The 17,735-nt window shown below is 38.4% G+C and overlaps 2 protein-coding genes across 4 annotated transcripts; one reads left to right on the top strand and one right to left on the bottom strand.

Moving 5' to 3' along the window:
• Window positions 1–5,624: 5,624 nt before the first annotated feature.
• LOC143896775 (sesquipedalian-1) lies at window positions 5,625–7,505 on the top strand. The gene is made up of 3 exons (XM_077404785.1): window positions 5,625–6,024; window positions 6,117–6,577; window positions 6,759–7,505. The coding sequence occupies exons 2-3, from the start codon at window positions 6,284–6,286 to the stop codon at window positions 7,110–7,112; spliced, it is 648 nt and encodes a 215-aa protein (XP_077260911.1). The 5' UTR covers window positions 5,625–6,024; window positions 6,117–6,283; the 3' UTR covers window positions 7,113–7,505.
• A 1,347-nt stretch (window positions 7,506–8,852) lies between these two features.
• On the bottom strand, window positions 8,853–16,896 carry Hob (bridge-like lipid transfer protein family member hobbit). Of its 3 annotated transcripts, none has more exons than XM_077404782.1 (15): window positions 16,617–16,896; window positions 16,419–16,545; window positions 16,149–16,340; window positions 15,787–16,038; window positions 15,422–15,586; window positions 15,117–15,335; window positions 14,773–15,040; window positions 14,478–14,700; window positions 14,271–14,389; window positions 13,884–14,204; window positions 11,231–13,777; window positions 10,856–11,100; window positions 9,724–10,780; window positions 9,420–9,637; window positions 8,853–9,329 (listed from the first exon to the last, which is right to left on the bottom strand). In XM_077404782.1, exons 1-15 carry the CDS (start codon window positions 16,673–16,675, stop codon window positions 9,045–9,047), a joined length of 6,297 nt encoding a protein of 2,098 aa, XP_077260908.1. In that variant the 5' UTR covers window positions 16,676–16,896; the 3' UTR covers window positions 8,853–9,044. The 3 variants fall into 3 exon arrangements, with proteins under 3 accessions (XP_077260908.1, XP_077260909.1, XP_077260910.1); XM_077404783.1 differs by having other exon boundaries at window positions 16,226–16,340; window positions 16,419–16,577; window positions 16,682–16,896; XM_077404784.1 differs by lacking the exons at window positions 16,419–16,545; window positions 16,617–16,896 and having other exon boundaries at window positions 16,130–16,201.
• Between the last annotated feature and the right edge of the window lie 839 nt (window positions 16,897–17,735).

Genomic DNA, 17,735 nt, shown 5'->3' with positions numbered 1-17,735 from the left:
GATGTCATATGTTGATTGTTAAAACGTCAAAGTTTCGTCAATTAAGTCATATATTGGTCCTATTTTTGCCGTCATTAAGACGTCAGAAAATGACGTCGTGAGGATGTGACATATCGACGTCATTTTCGGGTCTCACGAGACCTATGTAGGACGTCAGATTGGTCATTTTGTGACCAAAATTCGCCGTCATTACGACGTCATTTTGCTACTTGGGTTCAATTATCGGTATACTCGAAATCGTTAAAGACAAATCTGGCAAGTTGCCAGCATCATAAACAGTCACAGATTTGCACGATTTTACTTCAGACACGCTTGGCATTATATCAGTGTGTGAGTTTATTGGCTACGTTTACACCCAGCGACCTGATCGCGGCCTGACCTATATTGTGACCCGAAGTAAGTCTAGTCATTATTCGTTTACACCGAAAGAAACCTAAAAATTGACGGGATCGTATTTGGGATCGCCCTGAATTGCAGCGAATCCGAACAAGCAAATGAAGCTTAGGACGCGTCGCGCTTGATCGCGCGTTTACATCGCAAATGATAACGGCCGATTTCAGGTCGGGTCACTAAAATACGCGGCCTGATCTGAAGCCATGTCCGGTCGTCTATCAACTGTTTACAGCAGGCGGGCTAAATAATTTAGGTCGAATTTGAGGTACAGGCCGCGGCCACAGTATAACCATACCCAGTAGCGACACTCAGCCGTCCGACCCGGAATAAAATTTTAGTGCGCATGTGCGAGTCCGTACATCTCACAACATGGTTGCGCCCAGTTGCGTCTCGAACATCGTAGGTAACCTCAACCTCCACAGTTTTATGACATATTTTTTATTTGAATAAATTGTGTCTTTTTATTAGTGATAAGAAAATTCCGGGTGTGACGTGCTACATTAAAATGAAGTTAATGAAGAGAGGTGGATATAGTTGTGCCATGAAGAATTGTTCAAATATTTCTGGGCGTGAATCTGGTCCCAGTTTTTTTCGTTTTCCAAAAGACCCAGATAGGTAAAAATAATTTCCATTAGCGGATTTGTTAATTGAATTATATATCAAGTGTTTTTTCATTAATATTTTATACAAAACATCTTTCAGAGCAAAATTGTGGTTGGAAAAATGTGGTCGCGAAATTAACACGTCACCAGAAAATTTATATAAAAATTACAAAGTTTGTGGTGATCATTTTAAATCGTCGATGTTTTTAAACGATTTGAAAAACAGACTTCAACCACATGCAATCCCCGAACAAATGGAAAATGATAAATCTTTTGAATTATCAAGTGAAAACAACGCAACATTTAATTTGAGTGATGATTCTGAGGAAAATACAGTAATATCAGGTAAGCAGTTTTGAACTCTGTGTGTGTGTGTGTGTGTGTGTGTGTGTGTATGGTTGGAAATATCAAAAATTTTGTGAACATAATTACTATATTTCAGTTGAGTGTGATATCATTAAATCTAACTATGATAAGCAACAATTGGAATTATTTGAAACTGGCTTTTCAGACAAAGTTGAATGTCAGTCAATATTAGGTAATAATTTTAGTTCAATATAGAATTAACTAATGCTAGTAACATGAAATTTTTGTGAATTAGAAAATAAAATTGATGTATGGTTATTATAATTTATATATTCGTTCTTTCTTTGTAATGAATGGAATATAATCATTAATTTTTTAAGTTTCATAAGTGATGTAGTATTTTTAAATATTATAGTTAACGACCATCATGGGCAATATGAACATGAGCAAGTGGAATCAGTGTCACATCAGTATGCTCAAACAGAGCTACAATATTTGGATCAATATGCTCAAACAGAACCACAACAGTTGCATCAATATAGTCAAACAGAGCCAAAATTTTCTAATCATTCCCCGCGCAAAAGAATTTTGAGAGGCAGAATTGAAGCGTTACATCGAGAAATTCGAAAATTAAAACAACAATTAGAACGACAGAAAAATAAGATACAAACTTCAAAAATAAGACAAAAAATGTCCTTGAATGAATATTGTGAAGCTACAGACGAATTTCTACCACCAGAGATTGCAAATTTTGTAAAAACTCAAGTACGTCTTAGTAGATATAAGTCAGCCAAAGGACGAAAATATTCGCTTCCATTTAAAAAGTTTTGTTTAGATATATTGTTTTCTGGGGGAGGCAGAATTTATAATTCTTTTGCACAAAAATTTATCCTTCCCAGTGTAAGAACCTTACAACGCATGATTGAACATTTGAAAATTACTCCAGGTTTGCATGATTTTGTTTTCGATGTTTTGAAAAAAAAGTTACAGGCTTCTTCGTCACCTCTCGAGAAGTATTGCATTTTATGCATTGATGAAGCATCAATTAAAGCAAATCTGTATTATAATATAAGTCAGGATGAAGTCATTGGATTTGAAGACTTGGGTGATGGTAAATCATATCTTCCAGCATGTAATGTTGCAGTTTTAATGATCAGAGGGATTTGCAACAATTGGAAACAACCTTTGGCTTACTTCTTTCTTCATTCTTCATTTTCTGCTAGGAAATTAACAACCATTATTCCTCAAGCAATTACAAAACTGCAAAATGCGGGGTTTATAGTAGTAGCGTTTGTTTCAGACATGGGAGGGAATTTTAAATTAACCGCTAAATACTTAGGTGTGACGGAGAACAATCCATTTTTTTTTGTTAATAACGAGCGAATCTCACATCTTTTTGATTCACCTCATATAATTAAAGCTGTCAGGAATAATTTCCATGACAATATTATTGAGTATGACTCTAAACCTATATCTTGGAAGTGCGTTGATGATTTATTTCAACAAGATCAAACTAGGCAATTTCGACTTGCACCTAAACTCACTGATAAGCATATGAAATTTTCAAATTTTGATAAAATGAAAGTATATTTGGCTACACAAATTTTGAGTTTTACAGTGAGTAGTAGCTTGAGGAAAATGGTAATTTCTGGAGCTTTTAAACCTGCGGTTGCTCCAATTGCACTTAGAACAGCAGATTTTATCCAAAATATGAACGATTACTTTGATCTATTCAATTCATCTTCGGTTCAACATCCATCACAATTTAAACAAGCTTTTCGGGGAGCGCAATATCAATTAGAATTTCTTTCAAAAATTGAAGATTATTTATCCAAAATAACGATATTTAATAAAACTGGTGTTAATATTTCTAATAAAGTTCAAGTTTTCAAATGCATGAAACACAATATAAATTCTCTTCTTCAAATGTGGGAACATTTGCAAAATGTGTTTCCAGAAATGCAATTTCTATTATTACGCCGTTTTACTCAGGACTGTTTGGAACACTTTTTTTCGGCTATTCGAGGATTGAACGGCAATGTTATTAATCCTACCCCAGTTCAGTTTTTTTATTCATTCAGAAAAATTTTTTCTATGAAATATTGTACTGCTGAAACTGGAAATTGTGAAAGAGACAGTGCTGATATATTTGTAGCTATTACAAACTTTAGAGAGAAGAATTATATGGATGTTGAACCTAAGACAGATGACATTACACCAATACTTTTGGATGATCATGATTATCGTCAGATGGACGTAAACAAACAAGATGCGTTCCGATATATTTGTGGATACGTAATACGTAAATGTCTTCAAAAACATTCGTGTAAGATTTGTTCTCAATATGCACACTCGTACATCGACTTAAATGAAACTTCATATTACTGTTTCTTTAGGGCTTACAATTCTACTGAAGATAATCCTTTCGGAAATTTATCTATGCCGCACGATGATTTCGTAATATATCTTAAAACGTTGGAAAATTTATTTTTTTCTAAAATTGAGGAATTGATTGTACAAAAGCATATAATTCGTATCCTCATTACCATTTTTAAAGAAGTTGAATTTATTCATCCGTGTCAACATTTTCCGCATAATTATTTATTGAAATTATATGCTCGAGTTCGACTATTTTATACATTAAAATTTATTAATAAACGTTTCAAATCGCAATCCGGACACAGAAAAACTATAATTTTACGTCACGATTAGAATTTAATGTCTGTATTTTCCTTATAAATGCAAATTATTTAATATCTACTTTTATAAAAGTAAATGTGTTTTCGTTAATTAAATTTATTATTGAAGTTCGTTTATAATTTTATTGTTATAAAACTAAATGTGTTTGGCAATTTTGTGAATGTCAAAATGCATGTGTTACTTTCTGAAATAAATTTTTAATATTTCTGCTACTCCTTTTAACATTTCTGCTACTTTTTTTAACATTTTTACTATTTTTTATGTAAGTATTATACAGTAACAGCACATAATGATAGTGAATATTACATGTTTTCACTTATTCCAATTATTGTTTCAGTTAACATTGACATTTGGAGCACATTCTTTCTACTGAAGGATGTCCATGAGGAACAATTAATTAAAAAAAAATGGATATCTTAATATTTATATATTACTAAAATTTTCAGTAAAAATTATGAAATTTTAACGCAAGTATTCGGAATAAACATAAGTATTTTTTTAAATATTTTTATGCATTTTTTACTCAATGACAGAACAAATAAAAATATTAGCTTTTGCGCCCAATGATCTATATTCGCTTTTGAGCTCAATAATTATATATATTTTGTATACATTTTACAATTCTATTTACACAATAAGTTACGAAAAATTTTGAAATAAAATGATACAAAATACACAGAAGTATTATTTTCATTTCTTCTACTTCAAGAAATTCTTTGGATTATAATTAAAATTGCGCAAAAAATCTTTTTTGATTATATATACTCATATACATTTTTTAATTATATATGTACATTTCAATTGTAGCGCCGGTACATCTGACAATATGGCGACGTACCACGTGACTTGAGGACAACTACATCAAAGGTGCCGACACTCAGTGTCGCTACTGGGTATGGTTATACTGTGCCGCGGCCTAATTTCAGGGTGTAAACGTAGCCATTGATTGGTAGCGGTGGTAGCGGTTCTTATGCCGGGATTACGATGAATTTAACGTAACGGGACGCGACGGACGCGAAGTAACGTAACGTGAACTTAAGAAATTACGATCGCCGTAACGTGAAGCTGCGTGCATTTCAGAAATGATTTGACAGCTTGGTATGAATAGAAGATTAAGGTTAAAGTTATCTTTAAATTACGGCGATCGTAATTTCTTATGCCCGATCTACAATAGCTGTAGTAAGTCTCAAGCTGTAAGAAATTGACCAATTACAGGCGAATGTGAGGAGAATAATCGACTGTGATTGGTCAATTTCTTACATCTTGAGGCTTACTACAGCTTACTACAGCTATTGTAGATCGGGCATTAAGTTCACGTTACGTTACTTCGCGTCCGTCGCGTCCCGTTACGTTAAATTCATCGTAATCCCGGCATTATTCCATTTCTGGAAAAAAAAATGATTAGTGTGTTGTGTTGATAACTGCACGAATAAAGAAGATTTCCACAGATTTGCACAGATTTCCAAAGAATGAGGGGAAAAGAAAACTTTGGGAGAATGCACTACTTCAAAATCGGCACTATACTGCAATTTGAAATTTGCCCCACTAATAACCAGACACAGTATAGTGGCTCTGCTATGCGGGAGCAAAAGGCAGCGAGAATCCTCATTTGGGTGCGTTCAGCCGATACTCCGCTAGCCTAGCAAATCGTGAGCAGTCGCTCGTTTTCGCTCGTTTCCTCTCCTTTGACTCAATGGATTAAAAGGAGAGGAAACGAGCGAAAACGAGCGACTGCTCACGATTGCTAGGCTAGCGGAGTATCGGCTGAACGCAATAAGATAAATAATAATAGAAGAAGAAGCTGTGAAGAAGCGTAAACAAGCTTCAGTGTCAAATTTTGAAAAAGAAGAAGAATATAACGAGTGTACTACAGGATTGTGATTTTTTTATGAAATAATTTTCGTGACGCGGTATTTGCGCGACGTATAAACGCATAATACGTGTACATACATATGTGCACCTACGATGGGGAAATATCTCGTAATATCCTTGTCGAATTTCTTCTCGAAATGACGAAATGATAGTACGTAATATAACCTGATAACCTGATACAATGTTTATTCTTATCAATGATATGTCAAAACTTATACCCGACATTTTCTGTGCATCTCATAGCTGCGATATTATTACATTCTTCTAATGAAGGAGAAGACGTAGTGCGCCTACGTGAACCCACATAACCTCTCGTGCCACAGTAGGTTCTACAACGCAATTTGACAAACTTCATCGTCAGTTACGAGAAAATCGTAGATCGGGAGTACAAGAGTACGTTGCTAAAAACCATGAAAATCAATGAGAAAAATATGGTTGCGTTCGCGACCTCTGCGACGCCGGTAGATCGCGAAGGTTGGTTGAATAAACGCGGAGAGATCAATCGCGGATATCAGAGGCGATGGTTCGTACTCAAAGGAAATATATTATTCTATTTCGATCGTCGCGGTGATAAAGAGCCGGTGGGCATGATCGTGCTTGAGGGCTGTACGATCGAACTGGCAGAGGACGAGGAGCAGTTTGGCTTCAAGATAGTTTTTCACGGGCCGAACAACAGAAGTTATGTTTTAGCGGCAGAGTCTCAGGTAAATAGACGTTTATAATGCCTACTGTACTTGCTCTTGTGTTTAGGCTGCGCTTCGATATTCACTATTAGTACTGAAAATTTATAGTTTAGGTCACATATACCATTGATTTTCAGTACTGAAAGTGAATATCAAAACGCAGCCTTAGTAAACACGATTAACGAGGAACAATGGTATCTAGGAATCTATGGAACAATGGATGAAGGCATTGGCGTGTGCCAGTTACGATTATATGAAACTTATGGTAACAGAACTGCAACGTCAGTTGGATGCTGTGGAAGAGGAAATAATATCCACTCCAATTCAACAATCTCCTAAGGCTCCGCCGAGACAGCGGCATAATCCCTTCAATAAGCCAGACTCCCATCATCGTTCTCAGAGCGTCAGGTCGGCGCCTGGTAGGACGGAAAACGTACCTCGGACTAGAATAACATTTCGTGAGCTCCATACAGCATATGGTAGGCGAATCTTGGCGGATCTAAATGCGTGGAGACACGCAAGGAAAACTGCAGAGGCACCTTTAATAACTCTATAACTGCACATATTTTGCGTAGATAACATTGAACAAAGTACGCTTGAACATTGTATACAATCCATGAGAATTACTGGCCCAAGGAGTCAGCTATATGTTAACAGACAGAATCGATAGGAAGTAATTTATGTTATATTGAGTGTGTATGTGTGTGTGTATGCATGTATGTATGTCGTGCGTGTACAAATGTAAAATTAATTTATTTAGATAAAAAATAGATTTTTTTTTCGTAAAATGTAATTCTCTCTTCGCTTGTAATATTCTGTAGAAAAATTTCCCGAACAATTTTTAATTCTTGGTAATATCTACGCTCAGATTATTATGATAGATATGAGATAATTGCGTGATAATAGAAAAAATAGCCACAAATAAAGTGATAAAAAGATTGTTTTCAGATTTCTTGTACATTTTTTTAGAAATTATTGCGATATCACATCTTTTTGCCATCATAAACGCTGTACGGAAAAGATGAAAATGCAGATGTTTCAATATTTTAAGACAATGTATATAGGTATATATGGGGCATTCCACGCCAATTCGCAAGGGGTCAAACTTCGACCTTTTTATTTTTGATGGCCGCTCGTTTTTTAACAGGTCTTTACGAGTATTAGACCCCTGTTAAATCGTTTCTATAATAAATGTAGCGTTTCCGAAATAGAGCCTGCGCAAAATGAGGACTGCAAAATTTTCAATGAATTTTTTCGCCTATTAGACAACGTCTAAGAAAAAAATTCATTGAACATAAAATACGCTATTTAGATCATAGTTAAAAAAAAAAATTATCTCAAAAACCCCATTTTCTATTTTTTTGAAATTTATAGGGAATATTCTAGGGAGTATTAGAAGAATTTTAAGACTAGTTAGAAGTTGCGCAGAATTTTTGGGAATTTTTTATAAATTTTTTTGTGAGGCAGTAGTAATATTTGACTCACAAAAGTGTAGTTAAAAACGCGTTTCAGACAATTCTGAATCGATTTAGATATACTTTTTTACTAAAGCATGATGAAGATCTCGGCATAGCACACGACAATTGCGATGAATAGTGTGGGAAAGGCGAAAAAAATAGATTTATGAGGAAGTTTAATTCAATAAGTACATTTGTTTAAGAACATATTATTTATAATTTTATTATTTTGTGCTCAGTATAATCAAATGTACTTATTGAATTAAACTTCCTCATAAATCTATTTTTTTCGCCTTTCCCACACTATTCATCGCAATTGTCGTGTGCTATACCGAGATCTTCATCATGCTTTAGTAAAAAAGTATATCTAAATCGATTCAGAATTGTCTGAAACGCGTTTTTAACTACACTTTTGTGAGTCAAATATTACTATTGCCTCACAAAAAAATTTATAAAAAATTCCCAAAAATTCTGCGCAACTTCCAACTAGTCTTAAAATTCTTCTAATACTCCCTAGAATATTCCCTATAAATTTCAAAAAAATAGAAAATGGGGTTTTTGAGATAATTTTTTTTTTAACTATGATCTAAATAGCGTATTTTATGTTCAATGAATTTTTTTCTTAGACGTTGTCTAATAGGCGAAAAAATTCATTGAAAATTTTGCAGTCCTCATTTTGCGCAGGCTCTATTTCGGAAACGCTACATTTATTATAGAAACGATTTAACAGGGGTCTAATACTCGTAAAGACCTGTTAAAAAACGAGCGGCCATCAAAAATAAAAAGGTCGAAGTTTGACCCCTTGCGAATTGGCGTGGAAAATGCCCCATATATATATATATGGCATATATATATATATATATATATATATATATATATATATATATATATATATGTTACAAGTTTTACATCATAAGTTATTTGTACAATTTAATTTAGACGACAAAAACATGAATTTACAACGCGCGTAACGTTTATCAACACCACAATAAATAAATTACTATGATTACATAAGTCATCAGATGTACAAATTACTTAAATTTAAATACGCTCTTTTTTCTCGCGTCCCCAGGAAGATGTCTGGTGCCTAACAAAAGGCGAGCCTTGTCTTCTTCCTGCGGCGTAGATTCTTCGGGTGGCCCCCTCGGTTTTATTTGTAATTTTTGTTTAATCGCTTGACTTAATATTACACGCCTGGAATCGCTCTTCATGGCTAGAAGCAGATCGAGCCACGTCCATGTCACATTATGGTATTCCAAAGTTGGTATGACCAGTGCAAAATCACGTACATCTTCAAGGTTTTTTTCCTTGTTTCCCTGTAAAAATAGTGTTGAATCTTAAAGAATAACTCGCGAATAAAAGTAACGGATAGGATATTTAATTTTTATTTTTTCGATTCGTATTACCTTGTACGATACGCGAACAGGTACTTCCGGTATCTTAATGTATATGAACAATTTGTTTTTGTCCGCTCTTTCCTTCATTTTCTCCACGTCGTCTCTTCTCTCGATGGGTACGTAAAAGGACGAATCACGTTGTGGCACCGGTGCTTCCTCTATGCCTTCCGGATCCCTCTCAGGAAAACAAAACTTAAGCATAGTATTGAAAAACTTCTTCGTCAAACCTGAAGAAAAGCGAAACAATCCATGTACTATGTGACACATAGCAAGGCTCCACAGTATATTCAACACAAGTTATATATTTACTTACCTATCGTAAGAGGTACTACATTGATCTCAAAGTGTTCCTTCACGGAAATCCCTGCTACCGGCGCCTTTTCCCTGCAGAAGACCCGAAGAGCTCTTTGCCGGTCTACAGGCATGTTGCTCTGTAACTCTGTGGGTACAAGCACCTCCGTGTAAATCTGATTCGGCAATAAATTCGTCATCCGCACATATCCCAGCTCTAGCAGATGCTCCACCGAGTCATCGGTCTTGCTAGTTTTCGTATAAAGAAAATTAGTTAGAATAAGATCGGCGATACCCAACTGACCGTCCGCATCTGTCAGTCTCCACTGTGCGTGTTTAAAGCAAATCTCGGCTACTCTGGCCACTGCGGCCGGCTTGTCCTTGAGCGTAGTCGACGCGGCCGCTGGGGCGGTGGTTTCCTTGTAACAACTCAACATAACGTCCAATTCTTCCGCCTTGTCGCTAAGTTGTTCCTTGCATTCAAATACGCTCGTTTCCAAACGTTCCATCTCAGTCAGTAATTCCGGACTAGACTCGTCGGCCAGCGCTTTCTGTACCAAGTACGTCTCGCGTTCCAACCGTCTCAATTTCGCCACCAAGCCGCGCACCGTATTTTGTAATTGCTGTATCGGTCTCTTTTGATCCTCAACAGAATGCAGCTGCAATTGGAATCTCATCCTTTGCAATCTCTCTGAAGCCTCCTTCCGTCTCGGTTCCACATATAGCAGCAAATTATTAACTATGTCCAATATCATCGCGTATTGCAATGAATTGGTGCAGACATCCAGATCATGGTGCATCAAGGTAAATGCGTCGGCCGCGGTTAGATCCTTCCTCTCCCATGGGCTGACCTCTTCTCCGGGCGGAGTCGGCACTTGATCCACAGAGCCTACATCCAAGGTCTGACCGTAACCGACGTAGAAGAATTCGCACTTACAACGAGACACTATACGTTGCAATTGATGCTGAGAGCCGCCGCCGCCTCCCACCGTCTGACTGACCACACCGCCGACGCTCTGACCAGATCCCACCAGAGCCGGGACGTCCGGTAGACCGGCTATGATGGTAGAATCTTTCTCCTAAAATGTAACACACCGTAACATACAGCTTGCTCCGCGAATTCACATATCACATTCACATTCTGACAAACGTACTTGTATGTTATCCAATGTCAGCCACATGATATTGTCATCGATATTGTCGTCGATGTTTGCGCTTACAGTAGCGTAGTACTGCATGCATTCTAACGAGCCGACCCAAGTCGTTTTCGAAACGAGAGATCGCTCCTTCCAAACAGGATGATGGACTCTCTGTAGTATTTCCGCTTTAGCCGCCGAGAGAATCACGTAACCGCGGGTTTCAATGCCCTTCAACAGCACTTGGCTGTTTACCAAAGCAACTGAAAAGAATATAAATTTATTGAACTTTTGCTCGTTCTTGTCAAACGCGAAGTATATGATTCATCGCTTCGCGCAAATTACCATTTACTGATGTCTATAAAGAGGATTTTTATGAAAAACGTTACGTACTTAGCCAGTTCTTATGCAAGACGTCGTCCTGGTGACATGCCGCTAGCCCGCGCAGTTGTTGTCCTCTAGTCTGCACCGACAAATCGTCGCTGAAGGCCACAGGTTTGTTTGCGGCCTCTGCTATCAGTTGCTGCAACATCTCCGCCGCCTCGCCTTGTTGCGGCTTCACGGAGGACGACGCCGTTACGACCTGTGTGGAGTTGCCTTGTTGATCGACTACGGTCGGTCTGGTAGCACGGTTCTTGTGCGGATTGAGCGTCGAGCTGTTGTCCCTGTGGAAACCCTTGAGCGCCGCGGTCGACAGATTCTTTTTCAGTTGCTGAGTCTTGATGAAGGAGTCAAAGAGAGCGAAAGCAACGTCACGATTGGTCTTCGTCCAGGCGCCGCGCAGATCGTGCACGACCAATCGATGAATTGGCGTGTCGCCGCTCACCCCGGCGACCATCGCCTCCCTGCCGTAGCTGACACGCGCCACGCTCAAGCAGTAACACTTCTCGACTGGCTGACGTAGCGATGCGCTCTCCATTTCGTCTTCTTGCAGAGCGCTCTTCAACCAAATTTCGGCATCGCTTAGTTCGCAGTTCATATACACGATGGACCATTCTGCCCGCGGTCGATGAATCAGCCCGTCGTCAATTGGATGTAACGCGAGATTGTGCTCCGAGCTGCAGGCGACTCGGCCGCCAGTCACCTCGAAGCCTCGCTGCATGGCGAACGACATCCAGTAGTTAACATGGAAGCGATGGAAGGCCAGGGTCAGCCGGACTTTCCTGTAGTGTCTGCTGAGCTGTTTCTTCCTAGGCCGAATGTTTTTAAACAATGGGCCTTTTCTTGTGGGTCTCGTCGCGCCTGACAAAATTAATTTAAGATTCTCGAACCATCTCAATGTGCTGCCATAGAGCAACGCCGTTGGCGCACTGGTCAATGTAGGCGAGCCAGTCGGTTTGGTCTCCAACGACAGGCTAACGTTCAGGTTCTGAGAGCGAAACGCCCTGAACGAGTCGTGCTCCTGATTGCTAGAATATTCGGGCAACCGGTCCGGGGCGCAGGGTATAGCGGCATGATGATCACGCGGATCGCCTAGGCATACCCACGCTAGTTTAACGCTCAATCTGACGTTGGGCAAATGTAGTAACCGGCAATCGTCGTATTTACTAGCTGTACGTACGTATACGTCGAGATCGCCCTTAATAATGATCTTTCCTTGCGTCCAGTCGAGCTCCAGTCCGGTCCACGTGAGTTCCATCTCTTCCGTGGTGTTATACGGATCCAGAGAGCCGTGCAACAGTACCGTCAGCTGTTTTACACAGAGCGTCAGTCTGCCGTGAAGAGCCAGTCGCATCTTGTCCCAAAACGGCAACGGCGGGCTTGGATCCCTCGATGGATGGAGGATCTTCTCGAAACTGAGATTACATTGCGCTATCACCGGTTCCCAGCATGGACCGAACGCATATCTGAATTTGTCGATATCCCAATTGAGATCGTGATAATACTTGAGAGATGTCATTCCTCTTTCAACCACTATATCGTCCCATGGGACGCCGATTTCAATTCTTACGGTCCTCTTCGCTCTCGGTGGTGCCAGAGCTTCCGCTCCAGCTAATCTGCCCCATACGTTCAGATTCTCCACCAGGAGCAGCGGCTGTGGGAAATCGCGAAGTTGGAGCTTCCACTCAGCGCATTTCAGACTGACCCCGCGGACCCACACTGTGTTGAATTCCAGACCGTCCTCGGGCCACGGTGTTTCCGAGTCCATCTCTCGAAGTGCTCTCACCGCTTTATCCGTACCATTTATGGACGGATCGGCCAGGGCTAATATCTCCAAGTCCAACATGGTCCACGCAAACAAACGAGTCCTCGCGGGGCCCGCCCGTTGCATCTGCTTCCATCTCTGCACATAGATCTCCGCGTTTTTCTTATTTAAGCTGGCGTATAATTCCTCAACCTTTCCTTGCGGTAACAGTAAGTGCGCACGGCAAAGCTCTTGTACTTTAGCATCCAACATCGCCTGTCGTTTTAAGCTCTCCTTATATTCGTCCTCGAGCAGTTCGTAATTGTCGCGCAAACGTACCTCGAACGGATCGTCGCTCAGTTCGAACGTCCACTCCTTAATCTTCATGATCAAATCGCAGGGCAGGGACTCTCGTTTAGATATGCTTGAGGAATGGATCTCCTTCAACCATTTTCTGATGCTAAGCAATTCATTTTGTATCGCATTTGTAAATTGATGCTCATATGGAAAACAAATTTTGATGGAGTCGATGTTCAGTGACCAACACTCGTTCCAATCCAATACGAAACCCTCGTTGCTTTGCCTCTCCGCCCGCACTTCCGCGTTATCGGCCATTTTAATCAAATCCAAACCCTCAATCATAATTACATCAGCCATATCTAGAGTAACTCGAACATAGGTGAGTCTCCATTCGCCCTGCGACCAACGCAGCTGATCGGACGTCAGTATCAGGAAATGTTTAGTAGAAATATCTATAGAGACGGTGATTCCACTTGTGGCTAGCAAATCCAAAACGCGTTTCTTTTTTTGCACTTCTGGAAATAGAACAAATGTGATTATTCCACGTTAAGAGTCATTATATTAAAATATTGACCGCAAATTAATTCATAATTAGCTAATTCAACGATATGGCTTTATTACCTTCGATACGAGTCGCGCTCATTTCTTTTTTGACAATAGATCTAAAATCTTCAGACTCCACCCAAAATTGCAGTAGACGAAGATGTAAATTAGGACTCCATGCTAGATTAGTACCGTCGAGACTAATGTTTATGGCGTCAGAACTAATCGCAGCTTTGCACTTTCGTATTGCCAAAAACGGATGCGTCAAGGCTTGCGCGTGTTGACACATAATCGGCTCGTTCTTGTTGAGAGTTATCGCGCTCATACCTTCCGCTACGCCTACGAATCGCTTTGCGTTTTGTTCCACAGTCGCTATGTCCAAACGCATCATTATAGATACTAAAACAGATGCGCGTATAATGTGAAAAAAATTTTTTCGGTAGCGTGACGGTATTAGATACTTACGCTCGTTTTCCGCGATAAAGAATAGATTACAGTTTGTCACTTTAAGATTCAATTGAATAGAATTACATAATCTCGTATCCTTCTTTTTTACCATTGGTTGCCGACACTTTTTGTAGCACCTACAATAATTTTTTTGCGATTATCTCATTTACGTTACATTTTCCGTTCTATAGTATTAATATATCGCATGAATGATTTTATTATTACTTATAAGCTTGCTCGAGAAATTTCGCGAGCTCTAAACTCCATTCCGTTACAAGAGCATCGACTGCGACTCCTATGGCGTTGCTACGAGTTGTTGCTAACAATACTCCAATGGAAAGTGGGCTGCCCCATTGATGAGAAGTTTCGGAGAGGTTGCTATTGGCGCCATTTAATGCACAATATAACGATTCAATGACCAATTCTGTATTTAGATTTTTGGCTTTGTCTATCACAAAAAACGTATCATAGAAATTAACGATTCATAATTGAGGAAAAAGAAAAAAAAAGTATAGCCCACCTGTAAACGAATTCAAGGCGAATTTCATATGTGCGACACCACAAGATGCCTCCTGTACATCTGGTAATTTTATATTCAACGAAGAATCATACAGCTCGGCATTTAATGTTATCTCAAAGTTTGGTAATCTATCTTTCAACGATATGCTGCTAACAGGTTTTGAAATGTCATTTTCATTATTATATAGCAACAATTCCCAGTCCTTGTGATCATACATCATCGAAAGATTATTCAGTTGTACGTCAACGCACAAAACATTCTCCTCCATCTGTACAAAATTGAGCAAGTCATTAAAAATTACCCATTCTTATCGTTTGAATTCGCTATGTATTCTTAACTCTTACCTTTGTATCGATCGACATCGACAACGAGTGTAGAGTTAAAATAGGAAGCTTTCCACGGACGCACAGACCATCTAGGCCTACAGTAAAATTCAATCGCGTCCTATTAGCTTCAAACTTTGCATGAACCTGAAGACTTTTTAAGATGCCCTCCAAACCCATCATACTACTATCCTCTCTACCAGCTATTATCAACGAATTACCGACTTTCAATGTAAAATCCTACAAGTGTAACAGAATAACAAAAGTAGTACAAATAATTACAGCAATACCTGTTATTATTGTTTATCTACAATCAGGAAACTTACTTTTGGCAAAATAGGAGCTATTCTAGCCATTAAGTTATTGGATGAATTACTATGTACATTGCTGCATGTACAAACTGTAGTACTTAGTGAACTTCTATCTCTCAGGAACTGAATGAGACCTGCACCACCTGAACCTTCAGTTTGCGTCACTCCAATACATAATGTCTATAAATCAGATCCCACTTGATTCCTTTTGAAAATGGTCGATATAATCAGATTTACTTATTAAAAATCTATTTATTACCACATAAGGCTACCATAACGTAGAGTTTATTTATAATTTTAGTAACAATTGTCAAAACACATTATATAATTTTCCTTCATCAATTTTTAAGTATCAACGCGAGAAACTTTCGATGTTGTACCTCGACTGAAAGTTCTCCCTGAGCTTTAAACGTAGCTTCTACTGTTCCAGCAAATGTTATTTGAGAGAGACACGCGTCGGAAGCGTGTCGTAGTAATTTCATAGTTCCGCCGACAATAGAGGCGGATGCTAACAGTGTGCGTGCACCATGTACAATACTGCCGTCCAAGCTTAGGCTTTCTGCATTCCCATTCGCCAACCACCCATTGCCAAGAGCCAGTACACTTATGTTCTCTACATGTACAGCCGTAAACTGAAATAAATAATTAATAGAGAGTCATCAATAAACATATAGTCTGTCTAACAAGTTTTATAACACATAGAAAAATGTGACAACTTGAAACCTTAGCTCTGCGCATGTACCTGGACACATTTTATTATAATTGGTGGTATTTTCTTGTTTCTAAAATCTAATAGTTCATTGGATTGCTTTAGCTTACACGTCGGTCCGACTGGGACATCCTTATTTATTCTGACGTCCCTCATAACAACAGCTAACAGTTTTGCTACATCGCTACTAAGTAAACTGCTACGTATGCTTATCTCTTCAATTTGCTGAAATTAAATATCCCTTTTTATTGTATCATATTACATATAATTTGAATCATTCGTACAATGTCTTGAAAAACTCACCAATGTAAAGCCATTTTTAGTTACATTGACATCACGAAAGATAAAATAAGGTACAGATATATGGCCCACTCTCAAGTGAATTTTATAACGACGTTTCACTATCCATGCTAACAGCCTCGGTACCACTCTGTTGATCAGACGATTGTGACGTATTTTATTCTAAGATAATATTATTTTCATTTAAATCTCAACGCTTACCGAGTAAAGAAGCAGTAAAGGATTAAAAAGACTATGCAGAATGCAAGTAACCCAGTCATGCTTACTGATATATATAATTAAAAACAAATTGTTTCCTAACTAAAAATATATTCAACTTCCCAAGTAATATTTACTGCGGGTGTAGTCGATATTTCACGCTTACACACTATATATTTTCACAGTATTTATAATAACTGTTTATAACTAAAAAGGATCAAGACAAGAGAGCTTTCAACATCAGTTTTATGAATGAAAAATGAAACAAGCATTTGCGCACCACAGCGTTTGGTGGCGCACTTACAAACTATTACTACGTTTACGCGCGCGAGCGTTAACTTCTGTAGTAACTTTACGATAATTCCTTCGCGTAAACGGGATTTTCCTTCGCGTAAACGGGATTTTGAAGTAACTTACGATAATTTACTCCGCGTAAACGAGTGATATATCGTAAGTTATTACAGAAGTAACGCTCGCGTAAACGTAATATATGTAATATCGGTAGTAGGTATATTAGGTATGTACATATGTATTGTACATACTACATACTAGCACCGGAAATAAGTTGGCGCTGCAAGTTCATATTTTTTAATAAACTATAGCTCAAACGATTGCTCCCTAATTGCTCCCTCAGAATCAACAATTGCTCCCCTTTTAAAAATATTATTTTTTAAGATATTTAAAAAAAACGTAAAATAAAATTTATAATTTTTACTCAAAAACATATTTCTAATATTTCTATGCAATTAAATCCGGCATAGAACGATTGCTCCTTAATTGCTCCTTATTACTCCATCATAATTTTTATGATTTATTGCATTTTTATTGAAAAATTAACAAATTAATTATTTCACAAGTGACGCCGCCGCCACTTATCGGCCGCCATTATAACTATGGCTCGGCAGCCATTGGCGGAAATATTCAAACGTAATATAATAGCTCCATTGTTCATAACTATTACTACGTTTACGCGAGCGTTACTTCTGTAGTAACTTACGATAATTCCTTCGCGTAAACGGGATTTTCCTTCGCGTAAACGGGATTTTGTAGTAACTTACGATAATTTACTCCGCGTAAACGAGTGATATATCGTAAAAGTTACTACAGAAGTAACGCTCGCGT

This window comes from Temnothorax americanus, unplaced genomic scaffold (assembly GCF_048541705.1).
Source record: "Temnothorax americanus isolate GAGA-0224 unplaced genomic scaffold, ASM4854170v1 Scaffold2, whole genome shotgun sequence".
NCBI lineage: Eukaryota > Metazoa > Arthropoda > Insecta > Hymenoptera > Formicidae > Temnothorax > Temnothorax americanus.
Note: the sequence above shows the minus strand (reverse complement) of the source record. Positions and strands in the feature narration are given on the sequence as shown.

Bases quoted from the DNA above. Each gene is read 5' to 3' on its own strand.
- Hob (XM_077404782.1), bottom strand. From the start codon at position 16,675: ATGACTGGGTTACTTGCATTCTGCATAGTCTTTTTAATCCTTTACTGC. The intron at 16,039-16,148 runs GTACATGCGCAG...TATTTATTTCAG, and splicing joins TTATAATAAAATGTGTCCAG to TTTACGGCTGTACATGTAGA. The intron at 15,041-15,116 runs GTAAGAGTTAAG...AATTTTGTACAG, and splicing joins CGATGTCGATCGATACAAAG to ATGGAGGAGAATGTTTTGTG.
- LOC143896775 (XM_077404785.1), top strand. From the start codon at position 6,284: ATGAAAATCAATGAGAAAAATATGGTTGCGTTCGCGACCTCTGCGACG. The intron at 6,578-6,758 runs GTAAATAGACGT...AATGGTATCTAG, and splicing joins TTTTAGCGGCAGAGTCTCAG to GAATCTATGGAACAATGGAT.